Below are 25,602 nucleotides of genomic sequence, written 5' to 3'. Positions count from 1 at the left end.
CCCTGCCCCTAGCCCCCCCTTCCCCCTCGGGATCCCACCCCCTATCCAACCCACCTTGCTCCCTGTGCCCTGACTGCCCCCATCCTTTATCGAACCTCCCTGGCCCCAGACCCTTTACCATGAGGCTCCAAGCAGAGCCAGATACGCTGCCCCATGGGAGCACACAGCCCTGCCCTTCAGAGCACTGTGTGCACGGCGGCAGGGCTCCAGATGAACGGGGAGCGTCTTTCCCTCCCCACAGAGGGAAACCTTGCCCCGTGGAAGTGTGCAGCCCTGGCCCCCAGAGTGTTGCGTGAGCAGCAGCAGGGCTCCAGGGGCAGGGGGAAGTGGGGGGAAGGGCCGGAGACTTGCTGCACTTGGCCGGATGCTCCAGCCCGGGAGTGCAGACCCCGTGGCTTGCCACGCTGGCAGGATTTTTAATGGCACGGTGGAGTCCCGGCAGGCTGCAGTATGCCATTAAAAATCAGCTCGTGTGCCATCTTTGGCACGTGTGCCATAGGTTGCTGACCCCTGCACTAGAGCATAAACACATTCTGAACTGTGATTCTCAGTCTTGCCTCATTGTGTGCCTGATGCATAAGCACAGGTCAAGTACAGATAAGAATCTATTAGCAGAAAAATAGGATGAAATATTTTACCTGTGGTAGCCATGATTGTTGATGGAAATGTTGACATTTCAGGATCTATAAGCAACCAAATCCAACAAGGATTTTTAAATAACTTTTTCAGTACAGCAGCATCATTTATTATTTTCCTGAAAACAGAGCCACTGAGGGTGCCAAAGGCACAAGGCAATTTACAAAACCTCACACTGATCTTTCAGAGAAATCAATGTAATCAGGAGATGCAGAGACTCATAAGCAAGGAAAAGCTGAAAGCCATTCTTCTATGCATGCTGTTCTAACAGGTGATTATGGGGGAGCATGCTAACAAGTAAACAAATGTGGTCAACTTAAGGGTTGTGTGCAATGTTGCTACAGATATTCAACCCCCCTGACATCATCGCTTATTTGGCAAACCTTAGGCCAGGTTAAAGTATGTGTTCTTCAGTTGGGTTGATGCTATTGACCAGATTCTACAGCCAGAACAAGTCCCCTCTCCTTTCCCCTGTGTATTCTGGGGACACCAGAAGGCCACTTCCCTATTGGAGTCTTCCATATACCCTGGAGGGGCAGGCCACATCAAGCTCAAGGAGAAGCCCAGAGGGAGGAAGAGTAGGCCACCAGCTTTCCCTGGGTATGTCCAAAGTAAACATGATGTCCTTGAAAAAGGAGAGGAGGACCAACTGCTGTGAAGGTGAAGAGGATGAGGGTTCTTTTTCTGTATGACAAGAATCTTCAAGCATGTTGAAGCTCCTGTCCACAAAACACTGCAGGTTCATGTGCCCACAGTAACTTGGACTCTGTAGGGTTTGTATAATTCTAGTGAACACCAAGGAGGGAGGGGAATCATTTAGGCTGCTACAAGGGTGCATAACTAGGAGTAAAGTCTTGAAACTGAAATTCTGATATATACTGCAGAATGCACTGCACTGTATCTGAAAAAGCCACTATATGTTAGTTAATAGGAGACAGCAGGCTTCTCTGTGCAGATTGAAATTTCTTCTTGTTTCATCTGGTACTGTTTTTAGCTTCCATATAAAGAGAGATTAAAAATACTGGGACTATTCATCTTTGAAAAGAGATGACTGTGGGGGGATATGATAGAAGTCTATAAACTCATGAATGGTGTGGTGAAAATGTATAAGAAAGTGTTATGTACCCTTTCACATAACACAAGTGTGAAAGTAGAATTAATTATATTGTAAAAATAAGAATGGATTAAAGAAATGTTGTCTGCACCTTTAAGCAAAATTGTTGGAATGTTGCAATCCAGGTGTCAGGAACACAGACATTAGCATAGAACAATTGCACCGTTTAAGGGCAATTGGAAAAGTATTAGCCTTAGATCGATACCAATCAGTAAGGACGTGGAATATGCATGCTGTGTCACAGGTGGTTTTTCCTGTCTGTTGCTTTCTTTGTCCCTTTGTCTAAACTCCTGCCCTTTTATCTGTATAAATAAGATAGTTTGTGTCTTGTATGGTGCTCACATTATCTAGGTGTATTAGCAGAGCGCTGTGCTAATAAAACAGAGTGGTCTGACAAACTGTGAGTCCTGAGTCTAACTTTGACACAAGAAACTAGACTCGCCCAATTAAATTAATAGGCAGCAAGTTTAAAACAAACAAAAGAAAGTACTTCTTCACACAACACACAGTGAACCTGTGGAACTCATTGCCAGGGGATGTTGTGAAGGTCAAAACTATAACTAGATTTAAAAAAAAAAAAAAAAAAAAAGTTCATGGAGAATAAATCCATTAATGGATATTAGCCAGAATGTCAAGGAAGCAACCCCATGCTCTGGGTGTGACTAAGCCTGTGATTGCCAGTTGCTGGGACTGGATGACAAGGGATATATCACTGGATAATTGCCTATTTCCGGTCATTCTCTTTGAAGAATCTGGCCTTGGACACTGTCGGAAGACAAGATATTGGGCTAGATGGACCATTGGTCTGACCTAGTATGGTCATTCTTATGTTCTTAAATTTAATATAACCCAAACCCAGATTAGACCAATGACTTAACAGCAGCACTTTTCATGACCATTTAAGTGTTCATTGCCTCTCACATCATTGGCCTACACTCCTTTTTCGAAGTTCAATATGCTCCGATTCTTCTATATACATATAGACCTACATAGACACATACATATATACATACAGGCAGATCACTCAACAAATCACTGAAATGTAGTCATCACTAGTGAGGAACACACTGGAGTATTTGCTCCAACAATACTATTCAACAGCAGCTAAGTTCGGAGACATGAAGAATAATTTGTCTAGCTGAAACTATCAGTAGAACTGACAGTGACAGAAAGCAAGAATTTGGTCAAAACGGATGCCTGAATTAACAAGCAGACTGTTGTGAAATGTGCCATCAACTCTTTAAAAATCACAAGTGTATAAGACCTTGGTAGTGTACCTAATCACATGAATGAAGTGTTGTTAATAGCACAGTATCCACCTAATGTTCTTCTCAGGCATCAGTTCAATACTGAGAGCCACCTATTCAACTGCCAACCCAAACTTCCAGAAGAACCTGCAGTGATCCTTAAAATACGTCCCATTGAAAGAGTAAGTAGGCTCCCTTCTGCTTAGCTTATGAGAATTAGCTATGACAGATCACAGCTCAAAATGGTGCAACTATGATGGTAGCACCACAATTAAGTCTTTGTTATTTTCTGAACTTCTGATAATTGTACCAAAGCAGAGTATTCTAACTATGCTGTTCAGTCCATCCAGAAATGCTATGGCAAGTTTGAGTGCCCACTATTCCAGCAGGAAAACAGAGCATTAGAAACTTGTGCACGTATATGAGCGCACCAGTTGGAAAACAAACAACACAACACAATACTAAATGTAGTGAAGAGTAATTTATCTTACCTTTTGTAGCTGTGGTTGTAAAAGCTGGAAATGGCCCTTTGCTATATACAAGACCTGGGAATAGCCAAATAAAATCAGTTCTTAAATAAGACGATAAACTTGTGTTTATAATAAGATCTTAAAAATAATTCACTTGTGGTGTGCCACAAGGTAAAAGCATCACATTGCAGCTATCTCAGTACCACTATGATTTTTCCTTTTTAAAAAAAAACTCGTAAGTTTTTGTATAGAGGAGCACTATGTTGTTATTAGTAAATTCTATAGTTAAGTTTGGAAATCCTTGATTGGATTAATTGTTGATACAACTTCAGTGTGGGGCTGACGTTATCAATATTTGGGGTTTTAAAAGAAGATTACTTTTAAAAAATCTTTTCAGTTATTTTAAATTATATACATCTGACAATCCTTCCACTCACTTATCTCCCCTGCAGAAACCTTTCAAAATCTTGGTATGTAAACATTCTTCACTGGGAAGCACACCCATAACTAAATGTGACCAACACTGGCTGCAAAGCAACAAAGTCATTAACATTTGAAAGTTAAGACTGGACATACATAGTAGGAATTGGTCACTAAGGAATGAATCATGTCCCCATCACAGCGACAAATACAAAGTCTTTGCACTAGGGAGGAACGAGGGTGGCAGAGAAACAGTGCACCTGCATCTGAGTGCCAGTGGACTGCTATCCCTTCCTGAGATGCCCCACAGCCATTACAGCATCCCCAGGAATGCAATTACTCTATAGGCTGCTATGATCCCATGTCCATGAAGGTTTTCAACTAGGTAATGCAGGGCAGTTCCCCATTCATCTCCCACAATAGTGGAATTCAAGGCACCCAGCTGCTGTTAATGGAATGCAGAGAGGGCTCCATGCATCCTGCCTGTTGATTTGACTGTCTTCAGAGCCTTTTTCATCCCTTACTCTCACTGCACATAATCTGGCCTTAACTCTCAGAGGTTTGACTTTCCAGACAGCTTCACTGCGCACATGCATGCCTTTCCCCAGGAGCTCACACTGAAAAGTGCTTGTTAATAATAATGTACTGGTGCCTTGTAGCTAAGCCAGTGTATACTTAGCTCAAGACTGTAACAGGCAGTGGTGTAAGAGTAAATGGAATGAATTCCCTTCCATAAGTGTGGAAGCCAACTTTTTTTTTAAGCTGTTGTAGTTTATATTTGACAGCTCCTTAGCACAGTTAAGTTCTTACGTTGAAACTGCGCACGCAGTATTGCCTGCACATGCTCCTGTAAGTTCTATACATACAATCTTGTATTTCCCTGAGCCTGATATTATTTTTTAAGTTACAGAAAGCTCAATGCATTCTGTGTTCTGAATATTTTAGATTTCAGATGTGTCATAATTAAAGATGACTTACCAGAAGAAATTACTATTTCTCCAGATGAAATATTCCACGTTTTATTCCCCTGGAAGGGAAAATTACACATGCACCAGAAAATCTGATTAGTGTCTGACTGGTTTGTACTTTGTATCTTCAGTATTGATCTCAATTCATAGAAACCTTCACCATCTTTTAGATTTTCAGCTTCAATAGATATTCCTGAGAGTAAGATGGAAAAGCCATTAGTCCTTCTTTTATGCCCTGTCCCATAAATCAGAACTGTGCAAAATGGTAGCTCTGAAAAACAAACTCATACAGCTTAAGGTTTCTTAACTCAGATCTGGTACAAAGATTTAATCAGATAAACATGACTGTTCCAAGTTGTCGTTTCCATGAATGGAATTGTTGCATGGGAGCCATCACTGCTTGTCAGCTGTTCTTCACTGGAAGTATGGATGTTCCTTCTGCACTGAAACGAGTACCCACAACCCTCCACCTAACATGCATAATGCAGCACCAATTGCTTGTCTTTTGGCTTATAAGAATATTATTTCTGATTAACATTTATTACCTCCAAACTGGTCTTTAAGAATCTCTCCATCCACATACCATATGAGGCTTGGCTTGGGAAATGCCTTCTTTACAATACAGGTAAGACTAGCCTATAGGATAGTAAGAATAAGTCAAGTTATTAGTCTAAACATTTCTGACTTGATTCACGTTACTGAAATATTCATTACAAAAATAATTGCCCATTCCCATTTAGTAACAACCATTTACTTCTCTTTTAGGCTGATGACATTTCTTATCTAGTTCTTTCTGCTTCTAAAGTAAAGGTAAGATTTATCAAGCTCAAGGGACTGCTAAACTGAATGTAGAATCATTTCACTCTCAATATATATCTTTGAGTGAAAGCTGGGCCAGGTTGGGAGGATTTAAATTCATTATCCAATTCTCTTAGTGGCTTGAGAGAGATGGGATGGTTCTCAGTTCTGCTCCTAGCAGATAGATAGATATCCATGTTAAAACCCCCCAAAAACAATTGTATAAGGAAAGAATTCAGCTAGGTCCAGACAATGCACTAAAGAAAAAAGGGAAGTTTAGGACACAACCTCCTTTATTTCAGATACTCCGATAGGTCCTCAGAAAGACTGCCTGGCACAAGGATGTGCCAAGTACATAGAACTAGCTATCATAGAACTGGGCACATCTATGTCAAAGATTACAGACACACCAGAAGCCTATGGGTTGCACCCTAAGTGGAATAGCAAACGACAGACCATACTTACTCCCAAGCATCTGACATTTACCACCTAATTGGGTTTTGTGGCAGCCAACAAAAGGCAAAGACTGGGTAGACTGAAGATTGGACTAGCCTCTCTCTAGAGTGGGTGCCTCCACATTGGGGTATAGACATATCAATGGACAGTGAGCATGTGGAACCTCATCATGCCAGTACTGCCTGTGAGTTGCACTAGATGAATTTTGTTGTAATATTTTGAAGTGCTAAAAGAAGGTCAGCCTTCTCCTACTTTAAAAGTAAGAAGTTTGATTTATTATAGGGTAGTCACACACTACACATCCATCCCTTCTGAAGAAAGCAAGGCATGTAATTTGACACCAAATGCACCACAATGGTTACAAACCACACATTCAAGATGAAGACTGAAATATTTTTCTTGTCATAAGTCATCTCTGAAATCATGCTGTACTTGATGTTTTTCCTTCTGTTCTCCCCACAGCCCTTTGTCCTTTCTTAACTATAATCTCATTTATCAGTGCTTCTTAATGGCAAGTGCTGTCTAGGCTGGATTTTATTCCTTTGAGGGGCTAAAACAGAGGAGGAAGGTGTTCAATATTTGGAGGGGGTGGGAGAAGAAGTAAAACCTCTTGAAAATACACTGAATGGTGCAAACAAGACTGTGGTATTGAAAATTCAGCACTGAAATAGGTCATGGGGGAAACGATGACTGTTCTATGCTTTGTGTCTGACATGTGGCTAATCTGAAAGCAGGATGATGTGGCTTATGTAGGTTAGAACAGACTCTTCAGTTCACAGAACTTATTTCAGGTGTCTACGTATCAAAAGGCTAAATCTGGCTGGTCAAAAACTATGCAGATTTCATGAGAATGCTGTCACCAGTTGGTCATTGGGCAACTGATCCATTTTGTACTAAATATGATCTGAGGTGTAAAATTTGGGTAAAAATTCCGCTGACAATGTGAGCCATGTGCCCTAGCTACATTACTGTGGGCAAAGGGTAGTGATAGATGGAGAGTTGTGCCTTAGAAACTCAGTAGGGCTGCCATTAGGCAATGAGTGTGGCAATTTAAGTCACAGGATACAAACATAGGTCGTGCAAAGGTGGTATTGTGTCACCTCCACACGGACACCTCTACCTTAATCTTGGCAGGGGTAGTGAGTCGTATGGGCCTGTGGTGCCCAGGCTCCAGCAATATTCAGGGCCTAGGGGCCCGACTCCACCAATGTTTGGGGCCGGGTCTCTTTCACGACCTCGCCTGCCAATTGGGTGTAGCCAGAATTGGTCGGAGCCCAAGGGAAGTTAGAGTAGCTAAAGGGCTGTTTCAACTTGCACTGGCTGGTTAAAAAGCCCCAGAGGGATTGTTACATAACTGGAAACAACTTGAGTACAAAGTTGAATTCCAGCTTCTTTTAAAAAACACTAATTCCACAGCCACTTTTGCCTAGCTGTGCTCAGTGACATGGCAAACATGCTATTCAATGTCTTTAGGCAGTACTACTCCCAGCACGCTAGTGCCTGCAGTTCATACAATCAACTGGCTTTCCAGGAATCTATCCACATGGAAAGAATCTCCCTGCCTCCTTCCACCAGCAGATAACAGAAGGAAATGTGATTGGCTAACACAGTAATTGAGTTATGAGTTTTCTATAATTGGAACATCGCTGTTGCAAGGACCTAGGGTTTGGCTTAAAATCTCAAGGAAAAACTGAGCTTCACACCAATTTCTAAAGTGTTTTCAATGGTTTGAGATAGAGGCTAACGTAGCTGGGGAAAAACAGCAGCCTCATCTCGATCAACGCAGTGACATATTCATCAGGCAGGCTTGCTGAAATTCTTCTTTGGCCCAAGAGGCCCACTAGCAAAAGATTTGGATTTGCATTTTGTTTATTTTTCATGAGCTTACCGGTTCTGTTATCTCTGATTTTGTTCGTGCTCATCTCCCCTTACCTTTACCCCCAAAGGCCATGCAGAATTGTTCCCTACAGTAAACACCAAACTTTGGTATTTTGCCTCGTCTCATTTTTAGCCTACCAACAATCAATTTTAATCAACCATTAGTAGCTAATTATTCAAGTGATTTGGGGAACTTCCACCAGTTCCCCTGTGAGGCTGTTCCACAGCCAAATAGAGCTTTCTATAAAGACATTTTTCCTGATAAACAGCCTCAATTTTTCTTTGTTCAGTTTCTTATCACCAAAACTGCTAGTAATATCCTCTTGGATCATCCTCAACAACTCCCTCCCAGATGCGTATGGAAGTGCAGTCAAGCGTCAACGTACTTACTCTTGCAAAAATGTTCTGCGATTTTTTACAATCAGTAGTAGGCAATAGTTGTTCTTTATGTCTAGTTAAAGCACACTGCTCCAAACCAATATGCTGATTCACTAATACTTCTGATGAACAAACATGAAATACTGAACTTAAATCACTGATGTGACTTCCTGTGGTCCCTGAGCATTCTGTCAGTTCTAATCACTCACCTCCCCAATGCTGCCACTGGAATTATATTGGAGGGTAATGGATATTTCCGGCTTGGCTGAAAAGCAAATAAAATACATGTTAACGAAACTGACAGCAATAACCACAGTAATTTAGCTTCTCGGAAGAGTCTTAGTATTGTCTTTCCTAAAATTCATACCAAGATCAACATAATGACTACACACATGTGTTTGTAGTACACACTAAATACTGATGGAGAGGGGAAGAGGCTGACACTTAGGATATACTAGAAGTAGCAATTACAAGATCTGTAACGTCTTATTGTTTTTAATGATCCTAATATCTGAGACATATGTACCCAAGAAATTAGTTCATAACATCTTATATACAGAATGACGATGGTCATAGCCACAGGAGCAGGAGACTAGGAGCATTTTCTTGCCATCAGTGTGCTTCATTTGAGTACAAGTGACTATATTAACATGAGCTTGCATATATTTTTAAGCCTATCTAAATGATTTTTTTTCTTTTTAAAACAAGTTGCTGAACTATCATTCAAAAATAAAAGGTGCATTCTTGCACCAGGGAATGTTCAAGTCACTAATAATATCTAAGGACTTACTGGTTTAGTTATCAACACTTCAGACAGATTGTGGCTAGTGAACAATGAACCTCAAAAGATTTAAACTAACCCCCCAAAAATTAAATGCTTATCTTAACTGGACCTTACTTTCTACCTCTCTTTTGACTGCAAAACTGGACTAGAAATCTCAGGTAATCAAGGGTTTCTTCTGATAATTTTGGTTCTTCCTATTTTCTGCTTACATCTTTCCAGATTTCAGCTGTATTGCCTTTACTCTCTATCCCAAAACGTTTGCCCAGGTCACCTCTATAGCACTATGGCATTACTTCACTGAGGAGTTCTGCCCACATCTGTCTGTCACATCAGAATAATGCAAAGCTGTTGTGTTCAGATAAGTTTATCCATAACTTGGCTTTCTTTTGTCACATCTTATTCCTCTTGGAATCTTTTGCATGTGTATTCAGTTTTGCTGACTTGTTTTACTTGGACTGGCTCAGGTTTTAGTTTCAGGGGTTTGGGTGTTGCTTGTGTTGTGTGTGACATGTTGCGGGTGTTGTTTGTGGTTTGTTGGTTTTTCTGGGTTTTGGAGGATTCTCGCTATTGTCTCCAGATATTGTACTGGGAGGCTGGTGCTTTTAGATATTCTGCTTCTTACCATAACTATAACTAGGCAGCACAGCAGAATGAACAACGGGCTGGGAAAAAAACAGCCACACTTTTTTAAACCTCAGAAATTTTGAATATTGGATGAAGATTAGGCCAGAATTTATTATATCTTAGCCATTTTTGCCCACTTCCCTTGTATATATTAATTTTAAATCACAGCTGGACACATTTTTTCCCAAGTCCATGTTGGTTTCTGGCCATGCTATTTTCTCTGTTTCATGATATTACATTTAGTGTGCAACTATTCAATCCTGCATCTACAAGAAAAGGAATTTTCCATCTAACTTCTAAGCTTCTATCAATTGTTTGGCATCCATTTAGCTTTCTAGGATCTTTACAGATGTTTTGGGTCCAGGAGGAATTTGGTATCTAGCACAGTGATTTCTGCTGTTGGACTTTTATTTGACTGGTCAATCATTGGCAAGTTAAACTTGAAAACAACAATTCTTGCTAACTTAACTCAGAGCACTCAGTTCAAGAAAAGGCACGTTCACTATACACATAGTTCCAGAAGTCTTCTATTAACCCCTCCTCCAACTGCTTATTGATGTTTTACGGGGGATGGAGGGGAGCACTAAATAAATCCATCAGGTCCCTGGCTTTGTTTTTATATCATATCTTACTTGAACTGTAACATAGACCCAATATAACACTTAATTGCTATCATTGACTCTTACACACAGGGTCAGTATCTCTGCTGTGCCAAGTTAAGACGGGACATAGCAGTGAGATGGGGAGGGCTGTTAGGGAGAAAGCTACAGCTCCTTCATTCTCTGTCCAGCTCATAGTGGAGGCGCTGCTGCCACCTGGGATGGCTAGTTGTCATCCCCAAGTGACCATATGAGATCTAGAGACTGCTGAATCAGTGTGCTATGTCCACTCCCCCTGATTGCCCCATCCCAGCTCCTATGCTAGGAATGAATGATGCCTATTAGAGGCTCTAACAGCAATAATTGTATTCAGTCTCTGCTCCTTCTGCACCATGTCTGAGGTATAAAAGGAGAACAGCTGGACAGAGTGTATCCCCTAGTATTGTATACAGCACATATACCGACACTGCACTCAGGTAATAAAAATATAGACATACACATACACTATAGTGGAGGAGAAAGGAGAATGAACACTAGTCTTTACACCTGATAAAATATTAAATATAAACAAGGGGAAAGAGAAGCAAGCTGCAGTCCCTCTGATCTGCACTCTGTTTGCCTTTTGAACATGCGTGACTAAGATTTGAGAGACCTCAAGTCAGCTTCTGAATCCCCCTCCAACCTTTCTGCAGAATGGGAACCAGGAGGGGAAGAGTGCCCAAGACAGAAGCAATATAAAGCATAGTGCCCTTCTTCTTCAGTCCAATTGCTAGGGATTGGGCTGAGGCTACTGCAGGGCCCTCAAAGAGCATAGCAAAAGGTTTTGGTTTGTCTAGTTTATTCTGAAGTCTGCTCTGCTTCTGCCCCCTACCATTTCCTGCTAACATGATGGTGTACGTGTCTCTGTGCACAGCCACCCTGACACAAGTTTACATGAACAGCAAGCAAAGGATATTAATGTCTAACTTATCATATGCTGAACAAGGGGCTATTCTAATTGCAGTGGTTTCAGTACTTTTCAGTGCTCAAGGGACTATCCAGGTTACACTAATTATTTGTCAAATGTCACTTTTTAAACATAATAGCCATTTCTGACTCACACAAGCACAAGAGGAAATCTCAAACCATCAGCTTCTATTTTTGTGTCTCACATCAGCATGTGACAGCCCCAAAGAGTTTCCTTTTTTGAAAAATATTGCTTCCTGCTGAATCTTTGCATTCTGAGCATCGGCCCAGTGTGAGATGTGTTGTAGACTCCTGAGAGCAGGTGCTCATTCATTTTAGCAACCCTGGAGTTGTACCTTCAAAGACTCAATGTACTATAAGCAAATTAATCCCTCTCAATTCCCCATGTCTTTGACACAGCAAACAATGCTGTCCACTTGTATTTCAGCAGTAGATTTCCTATACTATTTGAAACAGAACAGACCATGATTTGATAAAATAGTGATATGGGATGCCTCATTTTGAGGGTGCTCAGTCTGTGACAATTTAAAAGGCTCTGATTTTCAGAGGGTGGATGGATCAGTAATTTTCTGAGAATTGGGCCCTTTTAATGTGTTTCTGGTTAGGCATAAAAAAAAAGAAAAGAAAAAAAAAGAAGCACCCAAAATCACTAATCACTTACTAAAATCTTAGCCGTGATATATAATTGACCTGGTCACAAGCCAATAAGGGCTACAATTTTATATGATCTCCATAATAAGGGCACGAGCTTAACTGTGAATGTACATGAATGCCCAGCTGTTACCATGCAAACTTGCATATACAAATGAGCTAGTTACTCACCTGTCTACATGGTGAGTGTCTATTTGTATACCCAGTAAGGTACTTTCCACAGATGCTTTCCTCCATGTTGCAGGTGTTGGCACCAGTTATTGGAAATTTGGTCTTAAGTGTTTGTTAAGAAATGTGGATTTATTTTCTGAAGTAATTCACAAGAACAAAATGGCTGTCTTCCTAGCGTGAATCAAAAGTCTTTATAATGCAAAAAGGAAGAGTTGTCATAAACCGCTTACCAAATACTTTCACTTTGGTGATGTTCGTCAAGATTCTTTCAGGATGGTACATCACATGGCAAGAGAACACCTTGCCATCGTCAACAACTTTGATTGGGGAAATCTTTAGTGCATTATCTGGACCCAGCTGAATTCTTCCCTTATACAATAGGCTATTAGTCTTATTCACATCCTGGTGGTAGAACTCTTTGATTATAAGAGTTGTTTCTTCATGTCCATTTTCCCCCTGTTTAAAACACAGACAGATGTTTCTTCCAGTGACTAACTTCTCCCTCCCTCCATCACAACCATTTCCTTCTCACCTTCTTTGAATCAAAGCCTGAGGGATCATTCTTGGGTTGCAACATTTAAGCTTGGCACTCATATAGCCTTTTCAATTCCTGGATCTCAGAGCCCATCACAAAAATGGTCATGATCTCCATTTTACATATGGAGGAAATAGACACAGAGTAGCTGGTTGACGAGATATTGATCAAGTCTCCTGAACTGTAGTCCTGTGGCTTAGACATGTGTCCTTCCCACCTACAGCTACCCTTCCACACAGCGTTGGGCAACTTTAGCACATTTAAGATTAGAGAAAAATTAGAGGCTTCTCTTAATCTTTTGATTTTTTTTTATTTTTAGTTGCACCAAACTAATTGAAAAGCCGAACTTCATCATCATCTTTTGACTCCTGTGCACCGGAGCTAGTAGCAATGCCTATAGTTAAGATTGATTCCCTTTCTCTGTGCATTTCTACACACACAATCTCAACATGTGTCATATACTTGCACATTCTGAAATGCAGAACCTTTGCTCTTTTTTCCAATTTATAGTTTGTGCTAATTTATATTTGGTGATGTTAATTCAATGTGAAGACTTGCCCTACAAAATTTCTAAGTTTAGGATAAATATAGTACAAAGAAGAGGTGATCCAAACTGATAGCCAAAGGGTATAGAGCCACTGGAGAAAATAAAACTTATGCTTATATTTGAAGGTCAGATTAACAAAGACACTATCAATTAGAGCTTTTCAAGAGTAACAGATGCCAACAGATATAAGCCCCAAAAAGAACAAACAAGGTACTGAAATTAATGGGCAGTGCCAAGGACATAGTTTGCTCATCTTCATCTCTGAACTACTAAAACTAATCTTACAAGACAAAGTTGGAAAAAATACAAAGATTCTTGCAAAAAGTAACATGCAATGCATAAAATAACTTGTTCAACTCCAAGCCAAGAGCTTCTAAACCTGTTTTGTATGTGGTTTCACATGTCTAGGCAACTGTGTTTGAGAGCTCTTTTGTTCTCTCCATTCTTAAATTGAAAGTTAGCAGCAAGCAAAAATATCCATGTGTAGTCTCACTTTCTGTTTCTGAAATCACCAGACACATTGCTTATCAAACAACCAGGAGCAGCTCAGTACATTATGAGATAACCCTGCATGATGTTGAACATTTGGTAGTGCACCAACAAAGCAAGAATTTAACAACTTTAAAAAAAATGGTGCAGAGGGTTGGGGTTTTTTTTAATTTGGTTATTCAATTTACCAATTTCTCTACCCTTTCTAACTCTTGGTTTCAATTATTTTGTGAAAAATTAAACCACTATAGCAATGTTTTTCCTTTGTTCTCTAACACACTGTTTCCAGTGATATGTATGCCGCTTGTCAACTGTGGAGACACTGCATTTCTAGCTTTTCGTCCCTGTTGTCACAGTCTGATGTTTACTCAGGTATTGATATTATTTATACCTTTTGTCTAACAAACCTTTACTTTAACTGTTTGCAGTCCCTTGTGCAAAGTATAACATTTCTATTTGCTATGTTTTTTCCTTACTTTTTAACCAATAATGAAGGGTAGTTACACTTACCATTAGCCATTTCAAAGGGTACCTGGACAAATTTACAGAAGTCATGTTCTCAAGGCATGGAATTTCCAACGTTTCATTTAATAGCATTTCCACGACCCTATAGTGCTTCTCGTCTTTTATAATTGTAGCAAAAAACAAGAATAAAGGAAATCATTAGCACAATATGTGATGTGCTTTAAAACAAAACATGCATTGCTCTGCTGTTCCTATGCTGTTGATTGTTTAAAAATTCAGTTAAAATACTTCCAAAAGCACAATAATCTTTTACACGCTTATTTGCTAACTGAAAACCGCGGTCCCAATTCTGCAAGCAACGCTATGCCTGAAAGTACTATTGAGTTTAACAGGAATATTGTAATTTTGGAGTACTTGCAAAAGAAATTCTGCTAGTTGTATAATCAAGATTTACTCTCAGCAGGAAAACTTGGAAAGGAGGAAAAAACTGAGTTTGTTCCTTCCTTCTGAGACACATAAGACTCTGAAACTTCTAATTTCTTCTGCTGGAATAAACCTTAACACTAATTTTTCCATCTTTTGTACTTTTCATCTGAGGATCTCAAGGAGCTTTACAAACATTGAGTAAGCCTTGCATCATCTCATGTGAGTTAAATATACTCCCTGTTTTATGAATGAGGAAAGAGACAGAGGTGTTAAGCGAGTTGATCCAGGTCACATTGACAGTGGCACAGCTGGAAATGAAGCACAGAACTCTTAACACTCGATCCTTTTTCTACCATTGATTCTTTTTTAATACAATCATGCTGTTTTTTTTCCTTCTTATAGCAGCTTTGCCCAGGAAAGTTTTGTTTAGTAATCACACAACAAAATTTAGATATGAATGCAACAGTCTGAGCACACATTCCTTCTCCCATAACAACAGTACACTTGAAGTAGTAATAACTAGGGCTGTCAATCAATTAAAAAAATTAATCGCAATTAATCGCACTGTTAAAGTATAATAGAACACCATATATTTAAATTTTTGGATGATTTCTACATTTTCAAGTATATTTATTTCAATTACCACACATAATACAAAATGTACAGTGCTCACTTTATGTTACTATTTTGACTACAAATATTTGCACAGTAAAAACCAAAATAGTTTTTTTTCAGTTCTCCTAATACAAGTACTGTAGTACAATCTCTTTATTGTGAAAGTGCAATTTACAAATGTAGAATTATGTACAAAAAAACTGCACTCAAAAATAAAACAATGTGAAGCTTTAGAGCCTACAAGTCACTCAGTCCTACTACTTATTTAGCTAATTGCTGAGACAAACAAGTTTGTTAACATTTTCAAGAAATAATGCTGCCAGCTTCCTATTTACAATGTCACCTGAAAGTGACAACATGTGTTTGCATGCCACTGTTATAGTCGGCGTCACCAGATGCGCTCAAGATTCATATATGCCTTCATGCTTCAACCACCATTCCAGAGGACATGCATCCATGCCGATGACAGGTTCTGCGTGATAACAATCCACAGCAGTACAGACTGATGCATGTTCATTTTCATCATCTGAGTCAGATGTCACCAGCAGAAGGCTGATTTTCCTTTTTTGGCTCTGTCGTTTCCACATCTGAGTGTTGCTCTTTTAAGACTTCTGAAAGCATGCTCCACATCTCCTCCCTCTCAGATTTTGGAAGATACTTCAGATTCTTAAACCTTGGGTTGAGTTCAGTAGCTATCTTTAGAACTCTCACATTGGTACTTTCTTTGCATTTTGTCAAATATACAGTGAAAGTGTTCTTAAAAGGAACATGTGCTGGGTCATCATCTGAGATTTCTATAACATGGAATATATGGCCAAATGCGGGTAAAACAGAGAAGGAGACGTACAATTCTCCCCCAAGGTGTTCAGTCACAAATTTAATTAACACAATTCTTTTTTCAACTATCATCATCAGCATGGAAGCATGCCTTCTGGAATGGTGGCTGAATGAAGGGGCATAGGAATGTTTAGCATATCTGGCACATAAATACCTTGCAATGCTGGTTTACAAAAAAAGCCATGCAAATGCCTGTTCTCACTTTCAGGTGACATTGTAAATAAAAAGAGGGCAGCATTATCCCCTGTAAATGTAAACAAACTTGTTTGTCTTAGCAATTGGCTGAATAAGAAGTAGGACTGAGTGGACTTGTAAAACGTTAGAACCTGCATTGTTTTGTTTTTTGAGTGCAGTTCTGTAACAAAATACCTACATTTTTAAGTTGCACTTTCATAACAAAGAGATTGCACTACAGTACTTATATGAGGTGAATTGAAAAACACTTTCTTTTATCATTTTTACAGTGCAAATATTTAATAAAAATAATATAAAGTGAGCAGTGTGCACTTTGTATTCTGTGTTGTAACTGAAATAAATATATTTGAAAATGTAGAAAAACATCCACAATATTTAATAAATTTCAATTTGTATTCTATTGTTTAACACTGTGATTAAAAGTGTGATTAATCTCAATTAATTTTTTTTAATTGCAATTCATTTCTTTAATTAAGTTAACTACTATTAATCGACAGCCCTAGTAATAACCAAGTATCCGCACTTCAAGTCTGAAATACAGGCATTAAAGGGTAGAGCAATTATATAACTAACTAAATACAAATGTGGATCAAGAAATACCATCAAACACAGGATGCTTTTTTTTTTTTTTTTTTTTTTTTTTTTTTTTTTTAAAGTTGAAGCTCTGCTCTTATATATGGAGGTCAGACACCCATGCTGGTGTTATCAGTTCCCTCAGTATCCTTGGATATGATTCCTGTAGTGGTGCTGCTGAATTGTCTGCAGAACCCAGTGAAGTGGATGGGATTGCTGAAGGTTAACTCCATTTGCTTCTGAGAAGGTTCTGAAGATTCACTGCTTATCCTTCCTGAGGCTGTGCAGTGCAAGGTCATCACACCAGGCTGTTTTCTCTCCTGTTCCCCATGTTTCAGGGGCCAATAGAGGGGACTGACATATTTCAGTCTGCAGTATCAGTGAACGGACTACTGTCAATTCTATTGCTCCTCCTAGATTCTGTTATCTTTGTATTTCCAGAGCCTAGATGAAACCCAGCTAGTTTAGGATCAATCCAGGCAATACAAAGGTGATGCTGGTAGACAGGAAAAAGCATATTGTAGAAATGATAGGGATAAGCCTGCTTTCTATAATAGGTACATCATTACTAAATCTTATCTGTTCTGTTACTTTTCTCAGGTGACAGCAAAGGCCCACTGAATCTTTATGGCTAATCACGGGGCTTACAGTTCTTCATTCTAGTAAGGATTTTGCCCATTTATCCATGCCCTTGTCACCTCCAGGCTGATGAATGATATACAATCTACTTAGCAATGTCTTTGAAGGCCACCTGGAAGTGTTAGCTGGTACCAAATGCGGCCTTCTGCCTTTCCTATGGGAAGGTAATAGTGCACGCTAACTAGAAGCTCTTCAGCTCTGGAACTAGATTCCACTAGTAGATTCATCAAAAGTACGTCTAGCTCACATGACAGTGTGCTAGACTTGGTTTTTGCTTTTCCTCAGTCACAGGTTCTTAGTCTACGTGGGCTCTCTGTGTCTGACAGTTGTCTGCAATGACAACTCTCACACCTGGAAGTGAAGTGCAGTGCTACAGCTGGCGAGGAGTCGGCGAGCAGCCCATGTCATGAAAGCACTGATTTGCAGCCCTCAGAATGTTCTGCAGGAAGCTCAAAAGAGGAAGCTGTTGTATGTATTTCAATGGGGGAAGGACCACTCAAAAAGGTAAATGTCACTATCGCTGAATTACAAAAGGGCACTGATCAGCTTTTCATGATAGTCCAGAAGGGGGAAATGGAGTGAATCTTTTGCTGTACTATGTACTTGAGAAATTAAACTGGCTGGGGGAGTCAGCAGATAAGTTACAGGTCATGCAGCAGGCTACAGACAGTGAGGTTTAAGTAAGGTCAATAGACAAACAGGAGAGTTATTTAAAACATGAATTCTTGGTACAGGAGGTATTTTTGAAGACTACCTCTCTGCATTCTCACAATCCTGTGTCAACAGTTCTATTTTCCCTGCAGTTCTTTGATTCAGTTCTCTAGTAACAAACTGTCTGCTATGGTCCTATGTGATCACCGTTCACCATTTTTGTCTTGCTTAAAATATACATCGGCAATAGACATACTGATAAATGTAGTAATATGTTTGGTTTGCTCTAGTAGGGGGCAGAGCACACCTTGCTGGTTTGTGCCGTTTCTCCACAAAGCCAGTTTGAAACTCACTGAACGTGAACAATTGTTGTCCTCCTTTTAACCCATGTAGATGGTAATGCTAATGCTGGGCAGGTCTGCATCAGTAAGAAGAAAGGCTTCATTTCTTTAAGGAGGAGAGAGAAAACCCAGCACAATGAATAAGCTTTTAGTCAAATGCTCATCTAGCTATTCCCTTCATTTCCTCCACCCAGTGCTCTCCACACTCTAGCGATGTACCATAGCCATGGCATGGAAGTAGAACTTTCTATTCCACCGGGGTGTCAGAAGTGCACCTTGGCTACAGCACAGAGCGCTGGTGCAGTCATTTTCACAGTGGCTGGTGAGTTTATAACCTCTCTAAGTTTTACTCATTCATTATTAACATTCTTTATAGTCTCAGTTCTCTTCCCTAGTTTATTTGATCTGCCTTTTGCTGTTAGTCAAATGGCAAGAAGATCCCCAAAGAGGAGACTATGTGGTAACTCCAAGGAATCTCCTGCATCCATGAGTTAAGATGGAATGTTCTCAATGAACCAACATTTGCCATTTCAACCCTACTATTCATATTTTTGATCCAGAGTGATAGTTTGTCCTTGTTTGTTTCAGCAAGTCCACGCAGATAGGTTTCTTGAGACTGGTCAGCCCAGATGTTAGTCCATGAAACTTAAAAACAAATGTGAGCTACTCAAAGCCACATTCTACATATGTAACCATAGCAACAACTCCAACCTGGAGAGACTCAGGTTCAGTTTGCACATCCCAGCATATGTGCTTTTTTGGTAAAAGATCTAACTTAGAGCCAAATTCTAAAGCCACTGAGTCAACAGTATTTGCCCTTGGGGCAGGTAGGTGACCCTTAATGCAGCATCTGCCATTCTGTTTTGTGCCTCTTTTCTATCCTACTCAAGGACAAACATGTCACTATCTTTTACCTTTCCTATACCCTTCAAACACTCCTCAAAGTCTGCATGCACATGAATGTAGTACACAGGTGAACAAGTACAACAAGATATATAGCGCCCAAGCAATGGCAAATCAGAGTCCTCACCGTCATTTTCCCTGTTTCATTCCTGTAGTTTGTTAAATACTCAAAATCACATATTTCAGTTGTTTTTTAAGCAACCAAGAAAACTCAGCTGATGTGAACAACTAAATTCCTTACTAAAATAAAAAGAGCACATTTCTTCACTTTTTTAATGTTATCTGAAACCAGGCAAAACTAATGAGATTTCTGATTTTCATTCAAATCAAAAATTTGAGCCAGGTTCCCTAATCTTCCAGCAAACTGGACCAAGTTTCCTAAGCATCATATTCATGATTCTGTGTGGAAATCAGGTGGAACTCATTAACCTCATATGGCTCAGAAATGAAACTTGGCAAGTTCAGCAGACTTTAGTTTTTGAGCTAATTCAAACTTAGGACTGGTATGAATTCATCCAAATCAAAACTGGAACCTCTGCATACCAGACCTATTGACCTTCAATAAAGCAGTGGTCAACAAGAATAATTTATTTATTAGTTGTTTCTAGGAAGCATAGTGCAAGTTTGAGAGCTGGCTCAGAAAATGTTTGAATCCCCATTTCCCAAATCTACCCTTAAACTGAGGAAATTAGCTACCTGTAGACATTGCAGCCTGGTTTTCAGAAACACCCAGCATTAACACTACACATCAGTCTATGGGAATTGAGGATGTTGAGCCCTTCTGTTGATCAGTCTCTTTACTAATAATTTCAACACACACAAAGTGTAGTATGTTTGGAAGACAGGTGTCCTCTATCCCTAGGATGCTGCATGGCCCAGCCCATTTCCCAATTACTATTCTCTGTCCAGTATATCATCATTGTTCCTAATGAACACACATCATCCCTCCTCCCTGACACTCACCTGGTTCCTTCCATCAACCTGCTCCAATATTCCTGCCCATGAGTTAAATTGTGCTATGCTTGTCACCAGGCACTGTTTATATACGGAAAGGCAAGGCATACCAGGCTCTCAGACAACAGCTAAACCAAGAGATAGCAACCTGTCTAAGCAGCAGCAGTACAATACAAATGCACATCTGGAATTACAGAGCAAATTGAATGTGGCCAGACAAAAATATTCACATTTACTTGTTATGTTTTTTCCTCAAGTGTTCCCAAAAAGCAATAGGTATCTTAATATCACTTACCTTCTGCCTTGATAGTAAGATTAATTTCTGCAGCCTTTGTCCCATATGGGTAGGTAGCAAAGCTACACTCATACTGCCCACTGAGTGAGAGACTAACATTACGCAAATATAGATTCCACTGTTGGCATTTCACCTGGGTTGCTCCGGCATCATGGGAACTCCAAGTCTTGTTAACATCTACCCAGCACTGGCGGGGAGTCTTACTGAAAGCCACTGAATAGTTATAAGAAGTCTTAGAAAAAGGTAAGTACGTAATGCCATACATAGGGTTATATACAGCTATTCTACTGGGTGGTGTATCATCGATCTTTGACCATTGTGTTTGTGTCAGATGGATCCAATCTGCACTCAGGATGCTGCATTCCAGAGTCACATCATTGCCAGGGAAAGCACGGACTGCTTCTGGGTTTATAATGGTGCCTTCAAGCTGGCCTTAAAAAGAAACAGAAAAATTGTCAAGTCAAGCAATGCTTATAAACAACTCCGCTTTAAATCTTCTTCTCAACACTGTTTGGTGCCTTCACTAGAGAGAGACACCTATATAATAATAAGCTGGGGCCTAAAATACAGTACTGTAATATTAAGTACAGTGAGAAGGTTCAGCAATTGATGGAAGTAGTAAATCATTAGTACAGATTCCAGAAAAGAAACTGGAGAAAAAAATAAGCAGTGGCTCAAGTAGCTTGTACAGGATGGGGAGTGCTACTACATCATACTACCCAAAGAGAAAGGGGAGCTTAGTGGGTGGAGATCTTTCAAGTGATAAGTAAAGCAGAAGCCAGGACTGCTTATTCCACAGCTCTCTTTGCAAGAACCAAGAAGTAATTAATCCTGCTTGCTAATTCTATTTTGTGAAATTGCTTTCTGCCTTTTTCAATTACTTCTGCTGATTTAATAGGAAAAGGTGTTCTTTTACATGGACCTTGCTAGACAGCTTCTGCATTCCGCCATGGTGAATGTATTTCAGTGTTGGAGGAAGAAGCCTCCCCATGTATGGTTTGTTTATCAGTTTGTTAATTTTATGAGACACTTTGAGGTCCTTTGTGCACCATATAAATACAGAGCTAATGCATTTGTGAAAGGAAAAGAAGTTTTCAGCCTTAAAAAAATAAAAATAAAAATAAAAATAGCTGCTGCCACAGTGAAATTGACCTTTTCTCTTTCTTTTTCCTCCTTGGGGAAAAGAACTCTGCGCTATATCTCCACTGTCTCTGTTGAGTTCCAAGGGACATGGAGTGCAGCATATTCATATGCATGAAGTTCCCAGGCAGCTATCAGCTGATGACATTACACAGAGCAGACCCCTACAGCAGAGTTCCACTTAACCAAACAACAGTGCCATACAACAAATACTCTTTTACCTGAAGTATTTGGCAGTCACGAGAAACTTTCAGAAAAAATGGATATGTATGAGCACCCTCAGGTGTAGGGCTCACTCTCCCTTAGCATTCTTTTTAGCCTCTCCCCTTCTTTAAAGACCACTTTGAAAATTCTCACTATGCGCCCCTCTCCTCCTTCCCAAATGGTTTAGCTACGTTCAGAGCCATATTTCTTACATCTCTTCCCAAACTTTTTGTGCCTCCCCACACCCTGCAGCCTACACCCTCAAGTCATTTTATTCATTAAGAATTTTTAAAGAGACATAAGAATTTGATTTTATGTTATATGTAACCATGTCAGGGATTGTCTGACTCTAGACAAATACTTAGTTCTGCCATGAGTGCAGGGGACTGAACTAGACGACCTCTCAAGGTCCATTCCAGTTCTATGATTCTATGTTCTACAGTCCCCTAAATGTCTGCGCAGACCGAGGACATGTAATGCAGCAGTGAACTCATTTGTCATTTATGCAGCACTAATAGTGCTCTAGGATCTATATTGACAGCTATTAAGCCAACATGCAGGCCCCAAAAGGCTTACAGTTGAATGCCCCAATCCTGCAAGGAGTTCAGTATGGACAGGTCTGTGAAACTACAAGGAGCTCATTGCAGAAAAACTGGTTCTAAAATAATCAAAACATGAAACAAAGTGAATAGAGCATGAAAAGCAATGTGACTGAATAGTCAGGTTAAGTGCACTTAGTTCCAGCATTTTAATATCCCCATCATGTACATCCTTTACAGTAAAATAAAGGGGAGTAAGGTGGGCAAGTTAAGATTTAAGTGGAAGATTTGCCTAAATAAAAATCTCGGTATCTGTCCAGTATGATGACAGAGGCTGATCTAAGACCTCTACTTACTAAAGGCATCTGTTATGTTCAAGTGGTACCATCACTTAAGTAGTTTCCAGACAGATAACTTGCAATGAAAATTATTTTTAATAGTCCATATTAGAACAAAGAGCCACATCAAGCAGGAATTTGGGAAAAACATTGCAATACTTCAACTTTTTTTTTTATTAATCACTTAACACAGCACCAAATTAACAGAGTCCATTTTATCTAAAGGTGTGCAGCAGCTCTCTCATCTTGGCACTGGAATCTTGCCAATTGTTTTAACAACTCCAATTTTACCCCAACATTAAAAAAAAAAATTAAGATACCCGTATGTCCATACTTAACCCCCTTTCCTGCAAGATGTTCCACCCATTCAGATTATCCTGCTGCATGGGCAACTCAGACACTTAAGCTTAAAGTGGAAGGACTATGTTGGCACCAGAATAAATTGGTGTGGCTGGGCATGATTAAATTTAGGTTGGAAATTAAAAGAAACTTTCTAATCATCAGAGGAGGGAGGGTATGGAACAGCCTTCCAATAGGAACTTTGAGGCAAACAACCTAAGGACTCCTAAGAGGGAGCTTGATAAATTTCTGAATGGGATCATATGACAGGGCTGTCTCCAATACTAGGGGACTGGACTAAATGAACCACAAGGTCTCTTCCAGTTCTGTTTTCCTCAGTGCTCTGATTTTTATTAGGGCAGAACACCTGCAGCTGCAGAGAACTTTAATGAGAGTTTAGCCTGGATAAACAACTGAAGGATTTTGCCGTAACTTCGGTTTTGTTGAGATTTAATATTGAGAATTGTTTCTGTGTATGTAGTATGGGTTTTCATTAGTCATTTTACTTGGCTCTTCTCTCTATCTAAACTAAACTAAGACTTTTTTTTTCATTTTTATCATCATCAATTTCCCTTACAGCAGTCGGAAATTTCCTGACCTGCTCTATCTATATGCAGTCATTGATAAACATACTCAGATACATCTTGCAGTACCTGGAAAATCTTTATTTTTTGAACTGGAAATTGGACTCAAGCCACAACATTCATATGCACACTCAGCCCTGGGTTTTAAGTACCCCAAAGGTCAGGATGCACAAATGAAGTGTTATGAGTTTCAGGCCCCACTCTAATTTTTAACAAGGCTGGTTTTGTTTAAGCTCCCCTGATACAGACACAGTAATTCTCCCTTCTCTAAAGTCTTATTCTAATATTCAAAATGCCTTGCTCTGGGGGCATGTCTACATAAGAGCTGGGAGATGCAATTCCCAGCTTGAGCAGACATACGTATACTAGCTCTGGTTTATCTAGCAGGCTAAGAGCAATGTGGCCACAGCAGCTCAGGTGGCAGCTCAGGCTAAGTATATAGCCGGGAGTCCAGGTAGGGTGACCAGACGGCAAGTGTGAAAAAGCGGAACAGGGTGTAGGGGGTAACAGGAGCCTATATAAGAAAAAGATCCAAAAATTGGGATGGTCCCTATAAAATTGGGACATCTGGTCACCCTAGGTCCAGGTGGGACTGTACTCAGTCAGCTAACTTGAGCTGTTACCCTTGCTACCATGGTCACATGGATCTTTTTGATGTGCTAGTTTGAATAGAGCTAGTGTGTGTCTGTCCGTCTGTGCTGGGAATCATACCTATCAGCTGCTGTAGAGACATACTCCCAGTGACAACCTTGTGTTGCAAGACCTTAATACAGTGCACAGACGGGAAAAAATCTTTCCAGGATTTCCAAGCAGTCAGTATCATGGTTCTGCAATTTAATGGTCACGTTTCGGAGGGGAGAGGAAGAGGAAGTTAAAAAACTCACATAGTTAGGAGGGAAGTACTCATTTCTAAAACATATATTCTACTAAAATGAGAGTTCTTTGCAATGAGAGAAACTGAAAATGGCTTATAGCTTTGAAGAAGCTGACTTCCTAGTCAGTACATCTAGTTAACATTTAATAGTAGTTATCTGTATCTTACTGTAGCTTTGAAAAAGTTGCCTTGAAACACAATATCACTGTTAGCAGTTTGATTTTTGCCTTAATGTGAAATTTAAAACAGATTTTTCCAAATTAAAGAAGCTCAGTCCATAAAACACTTACTTACCAGCAACACGATATGTTAGGATGAACAGATACAACGCACAGGGAGGCCACCTTTTCTCCATTTTCATCGCTTCGTGTTACATTAACATTTCCATAGTTGTCTTAGTGATTGCTGCAAGTTCTTTGTAAAGGAAGCCAAACCAATCTACTTTACGCGAAGACATCTGATCAACCCCCACACACCATTTCAGCATGGCTTCAGAGAAGAGCAACGTTGACAGGAAACTGAGGTTTTCACATCTGGTGTGTAAAATTAGTTAATCTTTTAAAATCTTTCTGTAAAGATCATGCCTAATTTATTCAAAATATAAACCCAAGATGCTCTCTGAAAATGCTGTCTAAACAGTAAATTGAAAACCACATATATTCTACAGCTCACATCCAAAACTCAGTGCATGGTCTTATTCTTTATAAAGAACTCCAGAATGGACACAGTTATTAATATAAACGTAAACTTCTTGAAAATAGCCTAAATGTGTAAGAAGTGTATATGATGTGCTGTATAGAGCAGGAGTGCATTGTAACTAACAGAAATGCAACTAGTTGCTGTGAAGTGTACTCCTACATTTTTAAGAACCCATCAATGAGCAGACAGGAATTTTGTTCTCAAAGTTAATTCAACCTCTCAGGCTCGATTGAGGCCAGCAAATTTTACTATTGATGAAC

General features: G+C 39.7%; 1 protein-coding gene across 1 annotated transcript in view; it reads right to left on the bottom strand.

Moving 5' to 3' along the window:
• The window catches only part of CD96 (CD96 molecule), a 37,206-nt gene extending 12,085 nt beyond the window's left edge, over positions 1 to 25,121 (bottom strand). The window contains exons 1-9 of the mRNA XM_032804457.2: positions 24,938 to 25,121; positions 20,626 to 21,057; positions 14,242 to 14,354; positions 12,391 to 12,616; positions 8,575 to 8,630; positions 5,401 to 5,491; positions 4,866 to 5,048; positions 3,489 to 3,542; positions 639 to 683 (exon numbers count right to left, since the gene is read on the bottom strand). Coding sequence (XP_032660348.1) covers positions 639 to 683; positions 3,489 to 3,542; positions 4,866 to 5,048; positions 5,401 to 5,491; positions 8,575 to 8,630; positions 12,391 to 12,616; positions 14,242 to 14,354; positions 20,626 to 21,057; positions 24,938 to 25,004 — 1,267 coding nt within the window. The 5' untranslated portion in view covers positions 25,005 to 25,121. The remainder of the gene's footprint in view (positions 1 to 638; positions 684 to 3,488; positions 3,543 to 4,865; positions 5,049 to 5,400; positions 5,492 to 8,574; positions 8,631 to 12,390; positions 12,617 to 14,241; positions 14,355 to 20,625; positions 21,058 to 24,937) is intronic.
• Between the last annotated feature and the right edge of the window lie 481 nt (positions 25,122 to 25,602).

The sequence above is a fragment of the Chelonoidis abingdonii genome, chromosome 1 (assembly GCF_003597395.2).
Source record: "Chelonoidis abingdonii isolate Lonesome George chromosome 1, CheloAbing_2.0, whole genome shotgun sequence".
In the NCBI taxonomy this organism is placed as follows: Eukaryota; Metazoa; Chordata; order Testudines; family Testudinidae; genus Chelonoidis; species Chelonoidis abingdonii.
This window is presented reverse-complemented; position numbering and strand designations above follow the sequence as displayed.